Source organism: Hylaeus anthracinus, unplaced genomic scaffold (assembly GCF_026225885.1).
Source record: "Hylaeus anthracinus isolate JK02 unplaced genomic scaffold, UHH_iyHylAnth1.0_haploid 12001, whole genome shotgun sequence".
In the NCBI taxonomy this organism is placed as follows: Eukaryota; Metazoa; Arthropoda; class Insecta; order Hymenoptera; family Colletidae; genus Hylaeus; species Hylaeus anthracinus.
Window position 1 is genome coordinate 16,878,258 of NW_026534348.1, and position 24,968 is coordinate 16,903,225.

At 44.8% G+C, this 24,968-nt stretch overlaps 1 protein-coding gene and 1 long non-coding RNA gene across 3 annotated transcripts in view; one reads left to right on the top strand and one right to left on the bottom strand.

The window, feature by feature from the left end:
• Positions 1-24,968, bottom strand: part of LOC128891315 (uncharacterized) — a 39,754-nt gene that overhangs the window by 8,492 nt on the left and 6,294 nt on the right. The window lies entirely within an intron of this gene.
• On the top strand, positions 10,550-24,890 carry LOC128891215 (uncharacterized). Of its 2 annotated transcripts, XM_054150551.1 has the most exons (10): positions 10,550-10,896; positions 11,490-11,902; positions 12,829-13,103; positions 13,307-13,372; positions 15,427-15,634; positions 16,305-16,556; positions 17,062-17,264; positions 18,452-18,543; positions 20,374-20,566; positions 21,390-24,890. In XM_054150551.1, exons 1-10 carry the CDS (start codon positions 10,825-10,827, stop codon positions 21,713-21,715), a joined length of 2,100 nt encoding a protein of 699 aa, XP_054006526.1. In that variant the 5' UTR covers positions 10,550-10,824; the 3' UTR covers positions 21,716-24,890. The 2 variants fall into 2 exon arrangements, with proteins under 2 accessions (XP_054006526.1, XP_054006525.1); XM_054150550.1 differs by lacking the exon at positions 13,307-13,372 and having other exon boundaries at positions 10,691-10,896.

Genomic DNA, 24,968 nt, shown 5'->3' on the forward strand with positions numbered 1-24,968 from the left:
TATTATTTTTGAAACGTTCGTTTTAAGGGAGACTCCTTTAGGATATATCTCTTGTTCTAGTGTCTATTTATGGTAGATACAGTTCAGTCGTTATTTGAAGATGTGAATTCTTCTATTTTGGGGCTCATAAGAAATCCGATCCATCAAATAAAGATCGAGTAAAAATAATTGGTGGTATTTGAACCTCTCCAATAATGGAAGAAATAAAGTACCTTTACTTGACGTTGAATAGAAACAATTTTGATCTCATCTGTGACGGATGCATCGCTGATACACGCACACGAGTGTATGCGTTGCGCGTGCGGAGAAGTTTGAGTTCTACATCGAGCCACGTGGACACCGTGGATCGATAGGTGTTCTCGGTGTTTTGACAAAGCGGTCGATCAACTCGCGCGCGTTACCAGTCGACTCGAGGGCGTGTGTGTTGAATCACGTTAAATCGTCGACCTACCTACACTCGGCTTTTCTTTTTCCTTGGCTTACCCCCAGACCGATTTTCTTCCAAATTTAATTAAATCTTAAGTAGACAGTTTCATCTAATTGACCCCAAGCAGTCTGTAACCACTCAACTATTCACGATTCTTAAAAATTAAAGTTACACCAGACGCATTCTTTTTACAAGTGAACAATACAAAGGCTTAGAAATATCTTAAGTATCATCAGATCATTGCTACTCTACCCTATCACCTGCACACAATTTTGCATTACTCAGAAAATGGATATACCCAACAGAGGGGTGATAGGCCTTCTACCCTCTCTCCCTCCCAGAGTGCGCTGCTGTGAGGGGATACCCGATATACATATGTATGATACAATTCGTACATTCGACTGACGTTATGTTCGATACTTTCTCGCTACCCATCCCCTCCCCAAATCTCTCTTATTCTATCTCTAGGAACGGTACTTCGTTTTTCCCATATTTCGTTCGCGATTGAAAATTCCACCGGTTTCGACTTGCGAGCAAACCTTTTTCGAACGACAGGCTCCCGATCAATCAGTCGTGGCTCGTTCGAGAACGCGGAAGATGCGAAATTGGAACGGCGATGGACGAAATGTAGGACAAAAGTGGCAGAGGTGAACGGCACAAGCCACGTAGAACACGTTTGCGCATCTGCGCAGATGTTCTACAGATTTGTCAGGTTCGATAATTTGCCAGTAATATGGCAACGTTCTCTGTTCGACGGGACTTGGCACGTAAATGTCGTGCTGTACGACCGAATCACGACACGACGATGCTTTGGAACCTTTACCTCGTCATCTGCATCTGCACAGTAGACAAACATCCCTTATCCCTCACTCCCTGGATGAACGAACACTTGGCTGGCACCCTACAGTGAAATTCTATCTTCTTTGATATAATCTAAAGCAATGTTTACAAAAGTATATGTATCATTCTTTTCGTTTAATTATTTTGCTCGCGCATGTACGGAAAATATCTCGAGAGTAGGGTACAATTTTTTGGTAATATCGAGCGACGGTGGAATTGGCGCGTAATTATTTAATTATTCAACGTCCTGGTCAAAAGGCTGCGTGACCTTTTTCAGGAATATATAGGTTACGTTAAAATTATATTGACGTTTATATAAAGTTTCTCCGTTTGAATATTAACATAATTTTAACGTGTCCTCGCGAGGCTCTAAATGGGATAAAATCATACAAGTGAGAATTCTCTTGGGGATGAATCTGCAAATAAATCGTACTCTCGAGCATACCCGTAGCAATTAATATGCCATTTCGTCATTCTTCATATTTATCTTATTTCGACTTCAAGAATCATCCCCTAAATGATTGCCCATCTGTATTTGACCAAATTGTACGAATCGTCTCGTGTTCGGTCTTGCTTAGATTATGAAATAAATTGTGAACGATTGATTAAGAGCAACCCGACGGATTATTGCTTTTAATCACTTATTTCGTCGACTTGAACAATCTTTTCCAGAACAGACAACTCTGCAAATAACACGAGCGACCCTGAAAGGTGTTCGTGCACGTTGCACCCTCGTCGCTCTCTATTTACGGACCAGTCCTGTTGTCGTGCGTCCTTTCGACACGCGCGACGACCCTTTCTCACCCCAACATACCTTTTTCTCTTCTTAGGGGTTCTCCTGAGTATCTTTTACGATGTCTAGGGGTGAACTTCCTTATAGGGCCATTTCACGACAAGTGAGACATTCTGCGGGCCGAGATTTCCAATTTTTCGAAAACTTGTATACGTAGGAAGTGCCTCATTTCTTTAAAAAATGTTGATTTGGCACTTGGTCACAAGTTTCTATAAGCTCAATGTCACCCAATCCCACGATAATAATATAGTAAGCATCGTCAAAGACAACGTATCAAAGTTTCAGCGAAACTTGACGCGTTACTTGATAAAGTTTCGAATTTCTGGTGGAACGACCTTATAACCCCCTTGCTCCTTTAGGAGTGATCTAGACTTCCTGATCTGTGAAGTTAGCGATTAAATTATATGCCCGTGGAAAAACTTTCGAAACCCGTCTTATCTTGAGAAAGAAAAAGGTAATTACCGGGAGAAAGAGTGTTACTTGTTATTTGTGGCGTCGCGTCGTGGGAGTCGATAAGTGGAGTGGAGTTTATGGCATCATCTTTCGGAGTTATGAAGATACTTTCAGGGGGATATTTTCTGTTGTTCCTCAGGTTCCGTGACGCAAGGGATTTTTGTATGTTATTTATAGTGTCCTATTTATACATTTTTATATTGTCCCATTATTCCCTGCTGCGCGTAGCTTAGAGTAATCTCTAGCTTAATCCAGAATTATTCTTAGAAATTTTGTATTCTCTGCATTTTCAACGAGTGTACTTATAGTACAACAGACTTGAGAGTCATTTGCAAAGATAGGCGCTGGTTTTATGGTACGATTTTAAGGTTCCTCGACAGTTTGGTATTACGGCCCATTAGGGGGAATAGGGTTCTGAGCGCTCCGCATGTATTTTTAATCCCCTCTTGAATATCGAATGCCCAGGTTAGCTTTTTGCCATCCCGAGCGATAAGATCCTCGACTCTGGCACTTCATATTACTTCCTCACTGGGTGGCTTTTACTTTTTCCAGATTTAATTTCAACTACAAGTTCCTGACACGTTTTTATCCTTATTATTTATATATATTATTTAGTTTACGGGCCCATTCGTTCGTGGAGACACGGCAAATGGAGAAGTTAAATTCGATTGTCAGAAGGTGGATGCTGAGAGACGTTTTCCCGATTTCTGTGCGAGCTGTTGTATTCTTTGGAGAATGTTCTAATTGACCTGACGTTACTTCCCCATCCCTCGAGGCTTTACTTAATTTCTGTTTTATTGTTAGTTTGTTGGCTTTCGGGGAGACGAAGGCTACCGTTTAGGATTGCGAGGGGACCCGCGATTTCGTGTAGGAGGAGGTGCCAGGTGCAAAAAAAGTTAAGTATAATTGTCGTTGGTTGCATAATAAAGAAACCTGTTTTTACACATTTCTGCAGACTGTTCTGGTCGATCTGGGGTTACTTCATCATCCCTCGCATGACTTCAAAAAAGAAAGATTAAATTAAAGCTTTTAAGAATATCAGTCATAGTGCAAATAAAATTATCCCTCCTGCATCCCCGAGGACACAGCAGCTGCAGAATGTAAGCTGGATGCGTAGCTAAACTATAATTCGTGAAAGTTCTCGTTTATTCAACCACCGAATTAGGATCCCTTAAAATTTCCAACATTTTTCCTGTCTTTAGTCAAATTGAAATTCTATCGCTCCCATAGCAGCAACAGATCAATTATTCATAATTCCAGCAGCCGAAAGAACAATTTGCATTTATGTGACGTACTGTCGTACTTGGAAAAATGAAATGCTTCTATGCAACGACCCCTATCCTCTCCGATTAACCAGAGAAGACTGTCATTTAATTTCTGACAGGTACGTCAGTCCGGGGATTCCCAAGACCCTGACCGTTTGACGAACGCCAGCGGTTCCGTCAACCCTCCAGGTTGATCCCGAGTCGTTGCCAGTGACACGTAGAGAAGCGCGAGAGAATAAGGAAGACTGACAATAAGGGTGAATAGAAAAGGAACGGACGGAAATGCAGGCTAACGAGAGTAGGGATGGAGTCGGAAGAGAGACCGATCAGGGGAGAAACCGAGAGGGATGATACGGGGTCGGCTGCGACGGTGCTGCTGGTTCGGTGGTTTCAACCCTCCCTCACCCTTCACTGACGGAAAAGCGCAAGCGCCAGTGTCCTTTCTCGATGCTCGTACTCCACGCCAGTAATCCGTGGAATGCGAAGGCAAAAGGTGCGCTTTTCCCCGACGAAACGCAGGTATCTAGTCCAAACCATTTTCACCGACTCCGATGTCGTCAACTGCGTCGAACGGTTAAACGACCCTCCACGTTCCGTTTCTCTCGATCAAGCCACCCTTCGCATCGGTCGATGTCCTTGCCACCTCTGCGTTTACCCAAAACCTCACGTTGCGTTCTCCCGATTCCCCTGTGTTTACCACTTCGCCTTAAAAGAATTCGTTCCGTCCACCTCGTGCAACCCCTCTGTCGCGACGAGTGGCGAAAAAACGAAAGCTTCGGCTACCGTTTCGCCAGCGATGCGCCGTGTGCTTGCATCTCGCGTCGCGAGGAGGTCACGGCTCGACCAGCCGAGGGTCTCTTAACCGTATCCCCGAATGGAACCGATGAAATCGAACTGTGGACTGGCAACCTCGACTGGCTTCGCCTATTATCGAATGGCAACCCGAGCCAACGTGGTGACGATCGTACGATCGCTGAACGCGGGAGACGATGTTTTCTTTCAACTTGTAATTGATGTAAACTTCGGTGTGTGTAACGTGGTCAGATTGGGATCGGGCATTCCCGAGTGTAAGGCAACGTGGTTGGGATCTCGTGTCAACATTGGTTAGCCGAGCGGCGATGTTCCTTGGAATTTCGTGTGGGTAGCTCGAAACCGGGTTTGTACCGTGGTACGATTGGGATCGAGGATTCACCGACTGCGACGAAGGCAACGTGGTAGCGTCGATAGTAGTTTACTAGCTGTTGTAGGTGCTTTGCTCGAGTTTGATATAATTAGTTTAAACTTGGTGCAACGCGGGATTGCTGTTAGGAATGTGTTAATAATAGCTGTCCAACCTCTATCGATGGTGTGCTCCAGGCTGATCAGGTTAGTCTAAAATTAGTATAGCTTAGTATGATTAAAATCAGGGATTCTCGATTATACGATATCGTATCAAGCAAACCACGCTGGTAGATGCTTTGCATGTAAATCAGTCCATTCATTCCAAAATCTGATCTGTAGCAGAATACGTTTAGGCTCGGGGATTTCCCCTTTGTAACAAAGACAACGTGGTGGCAATCCAGCGTCGATAGTAGCCAGCTTCTAGATCTAGATACAATTGTTTTAAACTCCCAACAACGTAGCACAATCGGGGATTTGTCGATATCTGGTTAATAGTAGTTGCCAATCGAATCACCGTCGACATTGTGTTCGAGCCTCCTCGGGTTCGTCCAGAATCTGTGTAGCACGATTGCGAAATTCAGGATCGTAATACAATAATAAGATCAGGGACTCGAAGACAACGCGGCGACAATATAGGCTCGATAGTTGTTACCCTACTGTAAATATCCTGCTCGAACTGGATGTAATTAGTTTATACACCGTGTATGATGAGGCAATTGGGATCAGGGATTCTCGACGACGGCGATATCGCGTTAATAATAGTTGCCAATTGAATCACTAACGACGTTACGCTCGAACCTGCTCAGATTAGTATGAAATTAGCGCAGTTCACGGTGTGTCGACGATCGCACGGATCGAAAAGTTGGACGATGTTTCCTTCCAAGTTGGTGTAGTTGTTTTAAACTTGGTATAACGCGGTTCGATTAGAATCAGGAATTCTCGGTTAGGATAGGGACGAAGCGGTTGACAATTGCTCGGTACTAAAAGTTGGACGATGCTTTGCTGGAAGTAGTTGCAGTTGTTTTAAACTTGGCGTGACATGGTTGGATTGGGATCAGGCATTCCCTAACGAAAACGTGTTTGCGGTCTTGTGTCGATAAAAGTTAGCCCAACGTTGTTGTTGTTTTCCTCCAACCTGATACTGTTTTAATTTAGCTGGGTGTGTAGCATGTTTAGATTCGGATTAGAAATCTTTTATTCTGACAAAGACAACGTGTATGGAATTTAGAGTGGATTAGAGTTGACCAATTGCTGCTGATGTTTTACTCCAGCCTGTTACTATGTAGTTTAAGTTTGGATATACCATTATATGAAACCGGAAATTTTTTTACTCTAACAAAGACAACGTGTCTACAATCCAGAGTGAATCAGAATTGATCAACTACTGTCGATGTCTAGGTTCGCTATACGTAGTCGAAAATTGGTGAGGTCTGCAACTCGATACGATCGGAATCAGGGATTCTTGACTCTAACAATGGCGACGTGATCGCAATCTTGTGTCGGTATGAGTTAGCCAACTGCTGTTGTTGTTTGGCTCCAGTCTGCTGTAGCTAATCCAAAATCGATGCAGTCTATAGCATTGTACGACTGGTATCAGGGATTCTCTGTTGAAACGAAGGCGGCGCGATCGCAATCTTGTGTCAATAAAACTTACGCAACTGCTGTTAATATTTTGCTTCATCTCTAGCCCAAAATCAGGGATTCAGACAACATGATCTCGTGCCAATAAAAGTTGGCCGACCGTGCATCGCTGTCAATGTTTTGCTCGACTTTGCCCTCGCCAAAATCGTGTTATCACTGCAACGTCCTCGTCCCATGATTTAATTTTCATTACGACCGTTTCCTTTTATTTCTCTCTTTTAAATATCAAAACTCAGCATTTACTTGGACACATTTATTCAATTACCGTGAAACGTAATACTTCATCATTCAAATTATAAATAAAAGGTTCAGTGTCGGTGCATCTCATTTAAAAGTATCTTTAATGAGAAATAATGGTCCTCGATAGAAGAAAAGACGTTTCATCCTGGGTTGCTAATGGACTCTTCAGTACGGCTGCAACAGCCTACTCCTTTAAACGCAATTATGTGCTTTCAAAATGGACTCCCAGACGATATTTAAAAACGTATCTAAAAGAGAGAAATGTCCAGTTGCTGGACGAATTTTACATTCATTACTCGAAGCCCTGCGTGGCCCAACTTTGATCGGTCAAACTACAAGTTTTATCCAACAAACGTTGCTTATTTTTCAAAATATATTTTAAATAAATAGTATTTTCCTCCAATTTACCACAAATTGAAAGCTAGTCATCGCACGTCATATTAATTCCAAGAGTGAAAAGGAGACCGAGAAACTTTATTTTATGTTCGGCATGATGTGTTTCGTATTTCATATTTTAGGGTTTATCCGCTGTTTATCTTTCGCTCGTTGATTGAGATTTTTATCTGGCGGGGGATTTCGTTCTATCTCTGCTGGAAACGGGTTCGGAGAGAAAGGAGGCCGGCGTTGATTCTCGTCCGGTGTCGTCGTTCGGTAACGAGCATTAAATTATCGATCGGAGTGCGATATACATCTCGTGCATCGGCGAACTGGAGGATATTTCCACGCAGTCCGAGATATCACGAAGCTCCGAGCGTTCGATCGACGAACGCCGTTGCACGCGAAACTTCTTTTGGCGCCTTCCACATTTTCCTCACGCGTTCGATTCGAGTTGCATCCGCCGTTGATCACGTGCCAGGCGCCCCGTGCTCGCGTGCACGCTTCTCCCAGAGGCGAGGAAGAACAAATGGGCGAAATTTCGATAATAGTTACGAATTTATAGACTTTTAATATCTTGCCGCAATCTGCTACAGCTGCTATCGCTAGTGTTGAAGCTTTGTGTAAGTTTATAGTACAATGATTTAATTTGTGGTACAAAGTTCGTTATGTTAAAAACCGTGTTATTTATTGAATTTTCTAAGAACTCTAAGAATAGAAATTAACACTGTTTCAAGCGCAACTCAGGTGCAAAAACAATATTCTAATAATAACGCTACTACCACCTACGCATTCGATTTAATTTCCCAGACCCCCGCAAGTCATCAATTCCCCCCATTCATGCGTACCAAAACCCCCATACCCTCTTACTCCCCGATAACTCAGTTTCGCGTTGTAGACGCAGCCTAGAAGTTCGATCTCCTCGAAGTCTACGATCGTCCCAAATGAAGTGACCAAAGAGCCTCGACGCAAGAGCGACCAAAATTCGCGAATCGAGCAAGATGAAGCCTACGCGTACGGGAATCGTGAAGGCAGGGATCGATGAGCCAGGCAGTGTTGGTGTCGGGAGGATCGATTAGTCAGTCGAAAGGATCCAGATGCCAGTTATCGCGTCGCGCTTCTTCGAAGACGGTTCAGGGTTGTACCAGGTTGCTCTGCATTCGAGTTTCGAGTCGAGTCACGGTGCGAAGAGTGCCGCTTCTCGAGGATAAAACGTGGAGTAGGACAGGGGAGTAAACGAAACAACGAATCGTGGAATCGTCGAGCCCAACAGGGCCGAGGGGAGGCGGCACGAGGTAAGGCGAGCAAAGGCAACCACGAGGATTGAATAAAAGAGCCTCGTGACGGAGGGGCTTCGTACGGCCCTGGCGCGACTGCGGCACTGCACCCCCACGGGGGGTTCTCTGCCAAACACACCGAATCCGCCCTCCACCCCGGAACACAAGAAACACGTGAGTATTTATTGGCCACAGTGTAGGTCCTACACTGTAGGATGACAGTGGCGAGGCAGACTTAACGAATCGCCGCGGTACAAGTTGCACGGCTACGCTTGATACGATCGTTTCGAGGATAATTGCAAGCCGTGTGGGTGGCGTTGATGGCAGGTTCAATGAACCGTAGATTGGAACGCGTACGCCGTTCAACGACCGCCTGGATGGGATACTCTGTGGTATTTGAAATTTGAAACCAAAGTAGACGCGTTTCGAGGGCTATAAGACGCAGGATGGAGTGTCTGATACTTTAGAAAGAGATTACTTAAGCTTTCGTACTGGTAGTCTAAGCTAAAAAGGTCTATCTTGCTTCGTTGTTGATTTTTGTATCGATTTACCATGAAGCTGGAACTGGTGCCTGTTCTTAGAACGAAATAAACATTCTTAATCATTAGCCTGCGAATCTACAAAAATTGAATCTGGACAGGAATTTATTTTACTCTGCAAATGTTACATTAGTTACTTCGGTTTGAATAATTTTGTATATTATTGCAAAATGGATGCATTTCGTAGTTGATTACACATTTAAATTTTCTATAAATGCATAAAAATCCGCAGTCTATCAATCATAAAGGATGTTTGCTAACGTTACGTTCCTATGTAGTATAAAAATGAAAAGAAAAGGGGCGATTTAGACGCGGAAATTCACGTGTCGCCTAATGACACCCTCGAAGCCGTGCAACTTTCGTATGCAACAATTCTTCGTACAATGCATAATTTGCAGACGATTCAAGGTTAGCGTGTCAAGTGCCCCACCGTGTGCCACTTTAATCTGCAAATGCATATATCACTGTGTTGAATTTTTAAAAACCGATATTGCAACTTCGTTGCGTCGCCTCGTCGTGTAATGAAAGTTACGTTTGCGGTCCCTTGGGTCATTCCATAATAAATCGACTACCTCTTGCGCTTGATGTCAAAGAATTCTGTTAAAAAAAAATTGATCTATCTCTCGTTTGCAATTTAAGAAATTCAAGCTTGAATTAAGCTACCAAACTCCTCCAATTTTACTAAGACATTATTTTGTTCTTCCTTCCTTTAATTAGAAAGACACTTATGTCTAATAAACATGCTTTGATCTCGATAGTTTTAACGTTAATACACAGGTTGTCGATAAGACTGTTTTGGAAGTGCAAATAAAACAATTGAAATGATTACGAGGGACATCGTTTACGTTCGTAGACTCGATTCGAATAATTTAAGTAGTATGGTAGCGATATAGTCAGCCGAGCGCGTGGTTTTGTCAGCCACAACGAGGCGCACTATGACAGCTCATTATAACAGCTCATTATGATGTCAATTAAAGCATGCCCCACCTCGAAAACAACCTCATTTTCTAAAAGGAGCTTCACAGAATACTCTCGTGCTCTTTTCAAATTAGAAAAATGTTCTCGCTTGAAATGGATAAAAATATCAAAAGTAAGCGTTTGTGTGGGGAATCGCCGCCCTGAAAGAAACTTCAATCAGACAAATCCTTTCAAATAAAAACGAGAAACCAATTCATCGAGGAGAGACTTTAGTCTTCAACAGTGTTGAGGACACCATCTGTTGAGTTGGAGTTTAACTTGAAATAATAGATAACGTAATAAACAAAAATTCACTTGGCGCCCTGTAACTTCTAAACAAACTCGAATTCATCAAAATGATGATTTAAACCCACCCTAATATTCCATCAATCACACCATACTGGAATTTCATAAAAATCCCTGCCTTCGAGTACAGAGAACAATCGATTTATCGTGGAATGAGTCCCCCGTAAACAGAGTTGGGCGTTGCTCGAAAAGAGATTTCCCCAGGTCTGTCTACGAGAGAAAAAGCGAGGGCTGCGAGGAAGTATTTGAAAGGAAAATACGATTCGTCGAACAGGGATGTCTGGATGGTCGCGGCTCGAGCCGTAGAAACGGCGGCAGCTCGCGGGGGAATGGGACCGATTCGGCGGCGGCGGCCGAGCCGCAGTCGCAGCCACAGTCGCAGTCGCAGCCGCAGGCATCGCGCGGAAACAGCTCGACTCATCGCCACAATGGCACCGAGAACTCGCGCGACACCGATTTGCTGTCGCACGCGGCCTCGGCATTGCGAAGGCTGCACTTCAAATCGGCTGGCGGCAGTCGGAGTTGTCGCACCGTGCCGAAGGTCGTGGTCATGGGATCGAGCACCGCCTCCGAAACCACGATCAACACCAGCACGGACAGCGCCAACACGATGCTCACCATGGTAAGCTTGTTTGCGAAAATTGAACAAAATCGACGACCAGACTGGAGAATGTTTATGCAAATATTTTCGCAGATAAAAGAAAAGAAGTGGCGAAACTTAAATGAAAGCATGTCTTACCTGTAACATGTGTATCATTGTTGATATTGTATATATTTTTGCTAGAAATGCATAAACATCTGCAGTCTATTGACGACGTTAGAAGAGTCTCCAGGGTACAGTAATTCCTGCGACAGCAGGCTATTACTCTTGGGTCAGTAAGTCCCAGGATGTAAAGAACCTAATGATCCGCCACCTCAACGACCACTTTTAAAGTCACGCTCAATTTCGCCACATAAACAGACCTGGGAAAGAATCAGACTCTTCTTCCAACCCTTCAAATCTCTGCTCTAAGAGCCCAAGAGTACACTCGAATTTTTCCAGACCGTTTACAACGCCGTAACACTTGGAAGACCTTAACTAAGACATAAACGACCCAGTGCGTTGGCGGCGGGTTAACTATTACTACGTCGAATACGTCATTGGATTGCTCTCCTCCCTACTCATCCCTAGCTATCGATACGGTTCCATTCGAAAGACACTTGAACTGATCCCAGGTGACGACCACGGACGGAGAGCAGCCAGACGACAGTTTCGACCTGGTGGACATCCCCTCGGAGATGTCACCGCCTGCTCCACTGTCGGCAGCTCCGCCGCCCGAGCCAGCTCCACCGCCACCGCCACCGCCTCCACCACCGCCCCCGCCACCCTCGCCGCCCATCGCCGATTACACGACCGCGGACGAGAAGGGTGCCAAAACGAGCCCGTTAACATCCACCACCGTGCGAACGGAGATCACTGCCCGTCTCGATGTCCGGGCGTCGAGTACCTCGAACCTCCTCGACGAGACCGACGCTCCATCGGTCGATGCCACGATGCTCACTGCCACTGGTCCCACCTGCGAGACCAGGGTGTCCGTTTCTGGCAGGACTCCCCCTCTACCGGACCTACGAGCCTCCGACTTTTTTAGGTTCGTATGCTCATTCAATTGGGGGAAGGAAGGAGGATCCTTTGACACTGGTTGTTGGGAGGATCTAGAAGCATTGGAGTCTGCAATTTTTTAAGTGGGGGATGATTAAACAGTTGTATCCTTTCCTCGAGGCTACTGGTAGACATCATGATTACTCATGAGTACTTTTATCCTTTGACACTGGTTGCTGGGAGGATCTAGAAGCCTTGGAGCCTGCAACTTTTTAAGTAGGGGGTGGTTGAACAGTTGTATCCTTTCCGCAAGGCTACTGGTACACATCATGATTACTTATGAGTACTTTTATCCTTTGGCACTGGTTCTTGGGAGGATCTAGAAGCCTTGGAACCTGCAACCTCTTAGGTGGGAGGTGGTTGAACAGTGTTATCCTTTCCTCAATGCTACTGGTGGGCATTATGGTTGTAATGAATTTATGGAGGAGTGACTTTGGTCTCCAATCGGTGTTAAGGACGTTTTCTCTTGAGTTGGAGTTCAATACACCACTCAAGCTTGAATATAGATTCTCCAGATCAATAGATGCTTCCTGAATAAACCCTAGGTTTCATGCCAAACTTCCCCAATGAGAGGGGGTACTATACTTAGACTGTACACACATACTTTAGACAAGATAAAACTGATATCATTTAGAGACTCTTCAAAGCTTGAAAATTCTCCACGCTACCACCTAAAATGAAACCTCCCCCACTTGAATAAATACTTTAAACAGAAACTTACCAACACTTCCAACTACCACACCCCTATCTATCCTAGAAATTAACATCCCAAACCACATCGGATGAAACCTCTCCTACTTGAATAAATACTTTAAACAGAAACCTATCAACACTTCCAACAACCACTCCCCTAGCCATCCTATAAATTATCACCCCAAGCCTCCTAACCGTCCTACTTCTGCTCCACTCCTGCAGTACACCGGTGAGGGGTTCGGTGGACGCTGGTCAGCCAGATCCGGACCACGTGAACTCGATGCTGTCGCTGATAGCCGATAAGGCCCAGGACAGCAACGGTCGGCAGTGCAACGCGTCGTCCAGCGAGGGCAAACACGGGCAGAAGAGGCCAAACGTGAACGTCACGACGAATCCGTTGGACATATCGTTGATAGGAGCGTGCGCAAGCAACGAGCGATCGTCCGATGGTCCAGGTAGGACCGGCGGTAGCAAGCTTCGAGGAAGAGCAGCCGCCGGTGAGTCGACTAGATCGTGCCTAATGCTACCGATTAATCGACACATTAGCGAGAACGCGTTATCTCAACGCCGTGTCTCGATTAGTATCGTCCTATCCGCGAGGTGAAACGCGGGGCGAACCGAGTGGTAGATGAGCGTGTCGAAAGTCGATGGACGTTGTTTTCGCTAAGAAAATCAATTGTTGTTGTTGTTTTTCTTTCAGAATCTCATCCCCTCGTTTCGACCATTCATTCATGGGTCAGGCTCTTTTTCCCGTTTTGCGCAATAGGTATACAGTTGGTTGTGCTCGAGTTTACGCTTCGAGACGTTTCACGAAAACGAGAGATCGCTGGATGGAACACGATTAACGAACGCCCGTAATCTCCGCTGGGGTGCACTCGAATCGATTACACTCGTTTACATGTATCCGGAGAAGATATCGATTCACTTTCCGGGACGTCGAGCTTGTTTTACCTTGGACTGGGACAGAAGTTCACGTGGAACGTCTCGGAGGATAGAGTAACAGTGGTAGGGCCACTCTTTCTTGTGCGCGGGGACGAGATACAGGCACATAAACGGGAGTTACCGTGCCCCTGAAGCCTTGTATCGTTTAATACAGTTTCATTTTCGGGTAGTAGGTGTGGAATAAGAAATATCAGTAAAATAATTCGTAATTCACATATTATCAATATTGGAGTATGGGTAGAGAACTTTTTGCTTCACTCGAACAAGGCTAAACGGGACTTAGTAGGATGAGATTCAATTAGACGAAAAAATATAAACACCGATGCCCTTTAATCGCAAGTGCACCCCATCCAAAGGTGAAAACGGTGAAAGAGACATCGTCGAGCGTCGTTCCGTTCGGATCCAACACGTCCCAACGACGAGGAGCTCGACGATTCCAGCGATCTCTCGGTTCGTGGCGATCTTGTCCGTGGACAAGACGAGGGACGCACTTGGCGATTACATATTCGTTTCCGCTCCTTGGCTATACACCTTGAATGCATATTCACTCGAACGCTTGCGTGTCGAGTTGTTTAGCGTTTTACGTTCGATTCACCGCATCAACTCGACGCTCTCGATTTCTCGTTTTTTTCTTACGTTCATTGCTTACTCTTGCGAACTGCGAGTCACGTGGCTCTCTCTCCTCGATCGCGACCTGGACGGGCGATCGATCCTCCGTTCGTCGTTCGCTAAATTCCACGTCAGCCCATCGACGACATTTTATGCACCGTCTCGTGGCATTTCGCGACCCTTCTCGCTACGTTCGTGCGAGCCATACCGGAACAGACGGCGATCGATAATCGTTAACCACGGGAAACGGAAAACCGGAAACCGGAACACGTTGACGAGAACTGTTCGACGGGGAATCCCTCGAGGAGAGGAGAGCCATCAATTATCGGCCACTCGACCCTCTCGTTGCATCGTTCTGTTATTGTCGAAAATCGACAAGTTGGTGCCCCTGTTTCAGTCCCAGACAGCGCATGCTTTCTGCCGATTTCGCCGTTAGTAAATGTAACGTAGTTGATTGCGCTTCGTTTGCCACCGCAGGTTCCGCCGAATTGCCGCCCACCTTTCTTTCCGGCGCTAACGTCAACGTTTCGCGCCGCGAACTAATTTCTTTTCGCTTCCAAACACGGACGAGTATCGCGATTTCGCGGACTGCTGGCCCACTTGGGAAAGGAAGGGAAACGGTGAGGCGAGGGAAAGTGAACGCGACGCGAAAGAGGAAACGAAGCTTCGGGTGGTCGAAATTTCATAGCGTCATTATTAATTGCTCAGCCATTTTGAATCATGTGGAATCAGGGGCGGCAATTCTGCTTGGAAAGACGCACGCGTATTCTGTATCCGACGCTTAGCACTTTGCGGAAAAGACTCTCCTGGCATCGTACGTTTCTCAGTAGAGTCTCAATAATTTCATCGCCCCAACCCTTTCGTGACTGACCCAACCAAGGGAGGAAAGCAACCGAAAGCACATGTGCTCGAACCTTGGCGAACGCTGATACCTTCGGTTTGCTTGGCCCAAAGGGTTGAACTTGGAAAACATAGATTTGCTAACGAACGAGCAACACCAAACTAAAATTTATCAGGATGAGAAAGACTAAGGAAAAAAAAACAAAAAGTGATAAAGTTATATGAATGTCAAAGTCTGAAAGGAAGAGACAGGCGCGAGACATGGCGCGTGGGTGTGGGAGAAAGGTGTAAAGGAAACGTAGAACGCGTGAAAGCGCTCGCGATGTCCGGTGCTCGGAGGTCTTTTGGTAATTCGCAAAAACTGCGCCACAGGCGACATCGAGGAACGAAGGTAACAGGTGTGTTTTGCTTTTTTTAATACCAAAAAAGGTGGCAACGCGACTGGGAACAAGAGATCCACGCAAGCAGCGACGATCGTGGTCCAACAACCGTCCCTCTCGTTGGACGGATCGGCTGGGGCCGCGACGATACTCTTGCATCCTGAGGTGGACGTCAGACGACGAGAGGAGAACATGAGACAGTTACTGGACGTCGCGAACACGCTTACGTTACAGGAGATACACGACTTCGAGATGAGGTTAGTCACTTTCAATCATAGTTTTAACTTTGTTGATCCTTGGAGCCGACCTAGCTGCAACCAAACGATAGTTGAACGTTTGGACCAGTATTTGGTTCATTCCTGAAGAGACTAAATATGGAAACGTTAAGTGTATTGTATCATCAGAGCTGAGTTTGTTCACACGAACAGATATGTAAATTTTACTCTGTCCCAAGAAGAGAAGCATAGCTCAACAAGGTAACCAGCCCTACTTAAGTTGAGGAACCCTCTTCCACCACAGCACTTTTCAAAGCAACAAGTGTTGCCTGCATTCCCCTCCTCAGGGAACCTAAAAGAAAATTTTCAGAGTCAATCTTCTCACTTACCAACCCTTAAATGATCTCAAATGGTCTCAACCCTAGTATCCACTTCTCCATATTCCTCATTACTTTCAGAACCAAGTAAATCTGATCACCAACCAAGAACAGATCCTCGAGCATTCAAGTTACTATCGAGAGGTCTCCCAAGTCGATCCCTTCGCCTGCCACCCCTAAACTTGATAGCCTCGCCCCTATCGCGTCCTCCTCGACGCCCAGACCACTCCACCGAGTATCTTATTAAACTCGTCGAGCCTACACACCCTCCGCCCCTCGTTTTCGTAACGATGGACCAACGAAACAACGATGCAACGCTGGCTCTTCTGTCGCAGATACGGTAGTCCGCATCACAGCAGATCGCAGTCGGTTAAGACGCCCGGCAGTCGTTCGTCGGGCAGACCAAATTACCTGTGTCTTCCGCAACAGAGATCGCGAGTGGCGAGTATGCCGAACACCGGCGTCGAGGAGGAGTACTACAGGCTCCGACACTTCAGCATAACCGGCAAGGGGGTGGTGAACCGAGGGGACTCCCTGAAGAGCCGGAGATCGCGATCGAACAACAGCGTCGCGTCGAGCAACTCGAGGTGAGACTTTTCTACCCTCGATAGCCCTCATTTGAGATTATTGACAGGAGTAAAGGAAACTGGGATATCGGCCAAGGACAGTCGTAACAGAGTGATTAATTATCCGCTCGATTCTACTCTAAATCGAACGCGTGAGTTTACGTGTGGCATAAAGCGTTTGAGCGACGTAGACACACGTGTTGGACCTTAGAGGAGGACCCATGGCGCGACGTCGAAAACCCAGCACAAGGGGTCGAATACGTTACCCGAACCGTCATCGTCGAGGTGTCGATCCGCGTATCGAGGCGTATATTCGAAACAGCAGCGATGGCCGAACACGAAAAACGGAGAAAACGGGACGAAAATGAGACACCGCGGTAATTCGATGCGGCGACGTTTCCGTGTTTTACGAGCTCGTGATATTTTCATTGCCCACCGGCGGCGTCTACGTTGCATACTTCTTTCTTTCTATTTTCTTTCGTCCTTTTGTCGCTCTCTTTCGGCGTGGCTACCAACGGCGGTGCAGCACGGAACACCTCACGGCTTCCTATCCTGGCTCGGCGAGGAACTCGGCAGCTGGCTCGTTGGCGAGCTCACGCGAGAGCAGCGCGTCTCAGGGACCAACGCCGTATCGTGTTCTCATGCTGGGAGCACCCGCCGTGGGCAAGAGCTCGCTGGTCTCGCAGTTCATGACCTCGGAGTACCTGCACGCTTACGACACTTCGATCGGTAAGTGTCGTCTCCGATGTCGTTCGCGATGGGACTGACAAGGTTGATCGTTTAACACGTTCGTTGAAACGTCACGATGAAACTTTATTTATCACTTTTCTTTTAAAACTCACTACTTCGTCATCGCTACTTTCCTCACTTTCAATTCTACTTTTACGTCGTCCAGTGAACATTTTCAGGATAAACAAATTTCACTGATGTGCGTCTGAGAAAAAGTATGCTTCTTGATTGAATCATCTGGAATAATTGCAATGAGATATCTCGCAGATCTGTATCTTGCAGCTTATCGCTTTTCTCATTCAAGAATTAAACTTCGTATTCTTTATTTATTTATAATGAAAAGGAACGGGCCTACTCGAGTTGCACCACTGCTTATACCGGCGCTTATTTCTTTATTTCCTTTCTGGCGCGCCGACAGTCCGATTTGGGCCCCACAGGAAACTCGACCGAATCGCGCTGAACAGCGAACGTGTTAAATGAAACACCCTAAATATCCTTGATGTTATCGACAGCATAAGACGTTTCCTCGTTATGTGATTGTATCAGTCCCATCGCAGTGTCGAGACAAGTGGAATGGAATTCCTCTTCCTCGGATCGCAAGTCCAGTCCCCAGAGACGTTCAAAATCCAACGATTAAAAATAGACGATTCGTTGCAACTGTAGGTGCATCGAGACGCGAACCTAATTTGTTTCATTTCGCAGTAATGAATTCAAAGCGGATTCTTCGGTTTCTATTTCAATCATTTGTTTCGAACTAGTTTTCAATGACAAGATCTCTCACTACTATCCGGCAGCATGACACAAGAAATCGCAACTGAGAGCGTCGAAAACGGTCGATGAATAAGTTAACCCGACCCTTTTCGACCCTCCTAACGGGCTTCCAACCGTTGAGAAGATCAACCAGTCAGATCCACGGTAAAGAAAAAAAAAATAGTGACGAGGCTACCTCTGCGGTGGTATAAGATCAATTTTAGCGACGGGTAGTACTGTATCCTCTCAAAACATACCCTTTTCACCCCTTTAATCCCCCCCCCCCTACCCCCAGAGTGAAACGCGTTAAATCCACATCTGAATCTTTGGGTGCAAGGTGTACATCCGATTATCGTGTTTCCGAGCGAATTCTTTGCCTCTGGGTACTGCGTTTTATATTTTTGGATCTACGCGACCCTCGGGTTCTTCCTTTGCAGACGACGACTCCGGGGAGAAGACTGTCAGCGTGCTCTTGGCCGGAGAAGAATCCGAACTGACCTTTATCGATCATTCCTGCGCCGAGATGACGGTAAGTTGTAAGTCGCGCGTAATTGAAGCGCGCCCGTGGCTAATCCACAGAGAATGATCGACGATCGCGATAGCCTCGGGTGTCCTATGACCCATCGGTCCTACCAGCTCGCCTTCGTGGGCGTTCCCTTCATTGGAATTCTATCAGGTTCAACGGTTCCCTGGTTCGGGAAAAATCTTCTCTGTACACGATACGATCGATAGAGGAGTCTCCGTTCATTATGAAAGTGGCGTAAGCCCATTTGTCTTTGTTCCCAGATATAGAAGGCTTTGCATTCCTATCGGATGAAAAATTGCGAGCGCCGACTGGCTCTCGTTGGTATGCCATCAGTGATCGCTGATAAGTAAATTTATCAGGTGTTCGAGGAATGCAGACGTTATTGCGGATCGAGGATGAATTATGCGTTTAATTTGTTACTGCAAGGTCTTCTTCAGAAATAAATGTGGATGGTCCTTACAATTTTTTAAATATTCTAGATATCGTGTATTCGAGCTAGAATTTTTCTTAAAAAGGAACATTAAGCCTAAATGATCTAGCGATATTTGGACAAATGTATGTTTCTATGACTTACACTGCTTTCATGATTATCAAACTTCAAAAGTTCCCTCCGATACCCAATTTAGATGGAGCACGTCATCTTGCGTGATTCCTTGCAGACCTTAGAGCAGTCCAGGCTTCGTATTAACAGCTCTATAAAATATTTCCGATATGTTACCATCACCCGACCTGCTCGATCCATTTTGATCGACCCAAGAATGTATGCCAACGCACAGAAAATCGTGAAACCCATGCCCTTCTCGGTCTGCTCGGTCAGATTGCAAATATCGTTAAAAAAAAAAAACAAGCATGCCCTGTCTGAATTGGGGTTCGGATAAACGCGTACGTATCTCGTTATGTCCCACGAACGAGGAAATTCGGTCAACAGTGTCGGTTGCGGCCTGTATACGTTCGCGAAACGCGTTCGGCGGTATGTATCAATTTCGTCCAGAAGTTGGAATAATTGGAATAACTAGCGATAACGTAGAAGGCAGAATAGGGGAGCAATGCGGTCGATCGCGCAGCATTAATCGGTTAGCGGCAAGCGCGTTAGCCTGGGCTCGGCGAGCCATCGCGAGTGGCGATTGACGAGCATCGAGCCATAACGTCCGGTCAACCATAAAAGCGGCCCGATGATCGATCAATCCGTGTAGCCTCCAGTCGATGAGATTGACTATTCCGTCAAATCCAGCGTACACGACCTAGCCGATGGAGCAAACTGAATTTTCACTGAGGACCCACTTACTCGACACTTTTGTTTTCGATGGAATCACGTTTGAGTTATGGAGTATGAACAATTGAAGATTGTATCGGAAACGGAGGATGCATATGAAAGAGAAATTTTAGTGTCAGGGCTGAGATGGACCATTGGAATTGGTACCAGCTCGTGGATAAATTCTAACCCTTAACGATTTTTACTGATAAAGACGTTTCGTCATTCACCTTCTCACTACTTGTAATTATATAATATTTATATTTTTCATGTTGCCTGTATCGGGGCTGCTAGTTTTGATGTTCGTGGCCAGTGTAAACGAGACGATTGTAGTCGGATAGCGTGGTAAAAATCTGCCTCGAAACTCGTAATTTCAATGCAGGTAGCGGAAAAATAATTTTTCAGTAAACTGATGATTCCATGCATCTGCCAAATCTTCAAGAACAACCTTCCCTATCCCCCCCTTATAACCTCATCGTCCACGACTAGGGCGATCCACGTGTAAAATTTGTTGGATCCACCTAGTTCTCGACCTGGTTGCGATCATTTGGCTGAATTGGGGTTTCGTTTCTTTTTTCCAGCCAGAAACTTGCATAGCGACGTACGAACCGCACGCGTACTGTGTCGTCTACTCGACGACCGATCGAACGTCGGTATGTGTAGCCGAAGAGGTTCTGCAAACTCTTTGGTGCAGCGATCACGTATCGGCTCGAGCGGTAATCCTTGTTGGAAACAAAGTCGACCTCGTTCGCAGTCGATTGGTTTCGACCGCAGGTAAGAGGCCGAGTCCCCTGCCCTCGCGGATAAATCCGTGCAGCAGCCTTGAAGCTGATATACGCGAAATACGCGAATCATCGCGTGCGTTCGTTTCGTGCCGAGCATTATCACGCCCTTTCGTTTCATCGGGCTTTACCTCGGTTTCGTATCGAGGCGCATAACGTATAAAACGTCGTATCTCGATCAGATGTTCGCGTGTATCAACCGACAGAGCGTTTTGTCGAGATGGTTTAAAAAGAAAAAAAAGGAGAGAAAAAGAATTCCTTCGCTGTTGTACGTAGGCGAGATAACTCGAAAGCGAGCTATAATTTCATCGATAGCATCGGCCAACAGGGAAACGGCGTGTAACTGTTTAATTATTCAACGTTTCGGTCCGCAAAGTTGCGTGACCTTCGGGCATATGTACACCTTAAGTAATAACAAATATAATAATTGGTCAGATGTTTATGCAAGTATTGCATGCGAAATTCGTTTGACTGTGGCCAGAATGTATGTACGTATGCATCGCGAATAAAACAGTATAAAGTGTATATATAATGAATAGTATAAATAATTGGAATATGCTATTAAATCGCGAAAAACTTGTAAAATCCATATTCTGAATCCATAGTCCGAATTACTTCATTCGTCACTAATTAAGGTGTGTGTGTATATATATTCTCAAAGGTGACGCGACCTTTCGAACTCAACGTTGAATAATTAATACCCTATCATTTCCTCGTAGCTCGATACTCCTAAGTAGGCTCGAATAAAATACTCCTTTCGGAAGAATACAACTCTCCACGTAAAAAAATAAACGAGCCATGGTTTCGTGTTACAGAGGGAAAGTGTATGGCTACATCCTACGACTGCAAGTTCATCGAGACGTCCGTTGGGTTCAATCACAACGTCGACGAGCTTCTGGTAGGCTTGCTCACGCAGATACGCTTGAAGCTCGAGAATCCTGAGAGAACGAGGGACCTCTTTCGGAAGAGGTCGCGAAAGAATCGTAGCAAATCGCCGTTAGGATCGTGCTCTGAGAATAATTCGCCGAAAAAGTATCGCGGTAGCCGTACGAGTACAAGTCTGAAGGTACGAAATTTATTGGGTAAGGTGTGGGCGAGGGACAGCAAGTCCAAGAGTTGCGAGAATTTACACGTTCTATAAAAATCGTCCGTCTTCGCATCCATTCTCTATGCTTTCAACCCTTTCTACCTGATCATCATTACCTATTTGGATTCTATTCGTTTCAGAAAGTAGTCGTATTAAACTAGGGTTGGCTAGGAAAGAACAATTTGTCCCATGATGTTCATTTTCTTTAACATATGTTCCTGTGAGTCTCAGTTGTAAGTTGGCCACCAGATACATTTACTGGGACGTATACGTCCCAGTAGGGTCGAAAGGGTTATACCTTGCCTTCCACCCTCTTGCTGTAAACACATCTTCCCCTCCTCTCTTGTGTCGTTTTCTCGTCTGTCGCCACCTCGTTCGCGTGTGCTCGTTTCTGTTCGCAATTTTCGCCACCTCGCTTCGTTTTGTTGGTCCGTTCGGTCGCGTGAACGACTACTTTGGATTTCACATCGCAGAAGCATTAGGGGCGCAAACACGGTATTGTCACGTCATGAGAACGCACGAAACCTCCGACCCATGAAATCACTTACTTGCGCCGGAGATTTATGAACGAATGCGCTTAGTTACGCGACTCGTTCAAAGTTAAAGCTAATAATAGAACTGAGAACGTTACTTTACTATTTATATTATTAAATTATTTAGATTAATTCAGAGTTAAGCTCCTTTCACTGATTTAATTTAAACACTCTCGCACTGAAAATGGTCAAGTGAACAGAATTTAAAAAAAGTAATTTTGTGTCTGCTGTGCATTGCGAATTATTTGATTTGAGACGAAGAGGTTACAAGAGGAGTACAAAAGTACTTTGTATTACTTTTTTTTTTTTTAAGTAAAATTGACGTATTGACGATCACTACGTGTGCTCACGTGACGTGCCAACAATATTTCCTTCTTTATCTTCTCCTTCACCGAATCACCAACCATACTACTTTGTCGATACCTTTTTGTCGCGATTACCCCCGTCACCATAGCACCGTTCCCCCATTCTGATGATAAACAAGGAACGCGATTAAACTCTTCGTTAGTCAGAACAAGCATATTTTTATTTCAAAGCCTTCGATCGTGGTATTTTGGTCCCCTCCGGCCCCAATCAAAATATAATCTAAGACAAGATACCGAGAAGAGCTACTTTTGCTCATTGGCAATTTAATAAAAACATTGAAATGTAAGGCAACAATTCTCTCCCGTTGATATCTTAAGAAGAATTCCACAAATATGCAAGATATATTTAATTCCAGAAGACCAATCGTTTATTGCTATTCCAATATTCTTATTTACCACCGAAGGAGACCAAGAACACCACGACGCGTGTTTAAAAATAAATTCACGCCTGTCCAGACCGACGAAAGAGGATCTACTTCGACACACAAGCAATTACTCGAGTAATATTTTAAATAACGCGACTTCGTATCGTTTCGTAACGACGACGACCAAAACAAAAACGGCTTAAATAACCGAAAGGATGGAAGGAAACAGACCAGCGGAAACGGATCCGCTGTTGAAAAAACGCGGCAAGCGTTTTCCCAGGCGCCCAAAACGTTTTTACGCACTCTATAATCGCGCACTCGATGATACATCTCCCCTTTCGCTTTTTATTCATCGACCGGAAGCGCGGCGAATATAGAGAGAGATTGCTGAAATACATGGAGTGCAAAACGACGCGCGTGGATCGTTAACGATCGATACGGTACCCGTAAATATCCGAACGAGCACAAGTATATGCATACGCACACGTTTGCAAATACGTAGATCGATTATGCACGTATATACATGTATAATACTAAACTAAATTACACACACTCGAATGCACGTAAACGCGACACGCCCGCTCGCACTTATGCACGCATGCACACTGTACACGCACGCGAGTCGATTTCAATTTTCCGATAGCAGGATGTTTCGCGATACCAGACATTCTCGTCGTTGTACGCATATAATTGCGCACGTCTCGTACACGTTTCGACGTTCTTTTCTATTTAACGTAAGAGAATTTACGCGAGAGCAGGCAAGAAACCGGTGCATAGTTAAATACGCGCGCCGAGAGAATGCGTTTTATTTTTGCGGACAAATCTTCTGAAGACATCCACGACCTTTTGGAGAAGCGTAATTAATACTTCCTTAACCGTTTTTAAAAATCAAACTGAAATGTGACCGCCCCCCTTTGATTTTTATCAGGACACGAGACTCTTCCAAGCAATATATATTATACATTTGTAAATTTTACAGAACCTTTATAAATCTTTTCTAAAGTTACGAATTGTTTATAGACGTACAAACTTTTTGTATTTTTATACATCGTTGAAGTTTACAAATTTGTTGGACATCCATGAATTTTGTCGTGAAATTATAAACCTGTTATACACCCACGAATTTGTTGCAACATGGATCCCCTTAGCTATAAATTTATAAACCCACGAACTCGTTATACAACCAGAATCTTGTTATAAATTTGTTATATATGCCCATAAATTTGTTGTAAACTTATAAATTTGTTATAAATCCACATATATATGTATATAAATATATTCTACAAATTCGTTGTGAATTTATAAACTTTACAAGTGTTTTGTAAGTTTATCGACTCGATACTCGGTAACTTTCTAATTTTTCATAATTAAGAAATAAAAGTTTTACGATGCTCTGCGATAGTACTAATATAGAATTATTAAGTCATGCGAATGCGGACGCTATTGGAACTTAGATCAGATGCTCGGCAGTTTTTAACATGATCGCTGCAACAACCCACGGTCGTCGCTTAATGCATTCTCTCGGCGCACTTAATGTATTTACGTTCCATGATACGATGAAGTGAATCTAATCAGAATCACGTGATTGCACATCTTGAAAGCAGGAAGCTATTCCCCAATTGCGTATAAACAATAAATTTAACACAAATATTTATTCCTAAAAAGCAATCGTGTTTCCAACACAAAACGAACTGCGAACTTTATGCATTTATGATATAAACTAATATAACAAACACGTACTAAACGTAACCAAAAAGTATGCGCACCAACGTAAAGTGAAATAACAATGTTATTATAGTGACTGTATAAATTATGTATACTTCATGCATGTTTTCTATACTATTGTACGTCATAAATGCATAAAATTCGCAGTCCAGCCATTACTCTGTTAATTTCGATTTATTCTTAACCAGCAAGAATGGTTTCACGTGGTGCATTATTCATTCGAATAATGAACTATCGGCGATCTATACAGGGTGTCCCAAAACTCGGGGAGGAGGCGGAAATGGGGGGTAGCTGAGATGATTCTGAACAACAATTTCCT

What these genes read in the sequence shown, in the direction of transcription:
- LOC128891215 (XM_054150551.1), top strand. Translation starts at nt 10,825, where the DNA reads ATGGGATCGAGCACCGCCTCCGAAACCACGATCAACACCAGCACGGAC. An exon ending in GTCGCGTCGAGCAACTCGAG is followed by an intron (nt 16,557 to 17,061) that starts GTGAGACTTTTC and finishes ACGGCGGTGCAG; the next exon opens with CACGGAACACCTCACGGCTT. An exon ending in CGCTTACGACACTTCGATCG is followed by an intron (nt 17,265 to 18,451) that starts GTAAGTGTCGTC and finishes CTTCCTTTGCAG; the next exon opens with ACGACGACTCCGGGGAGAAG.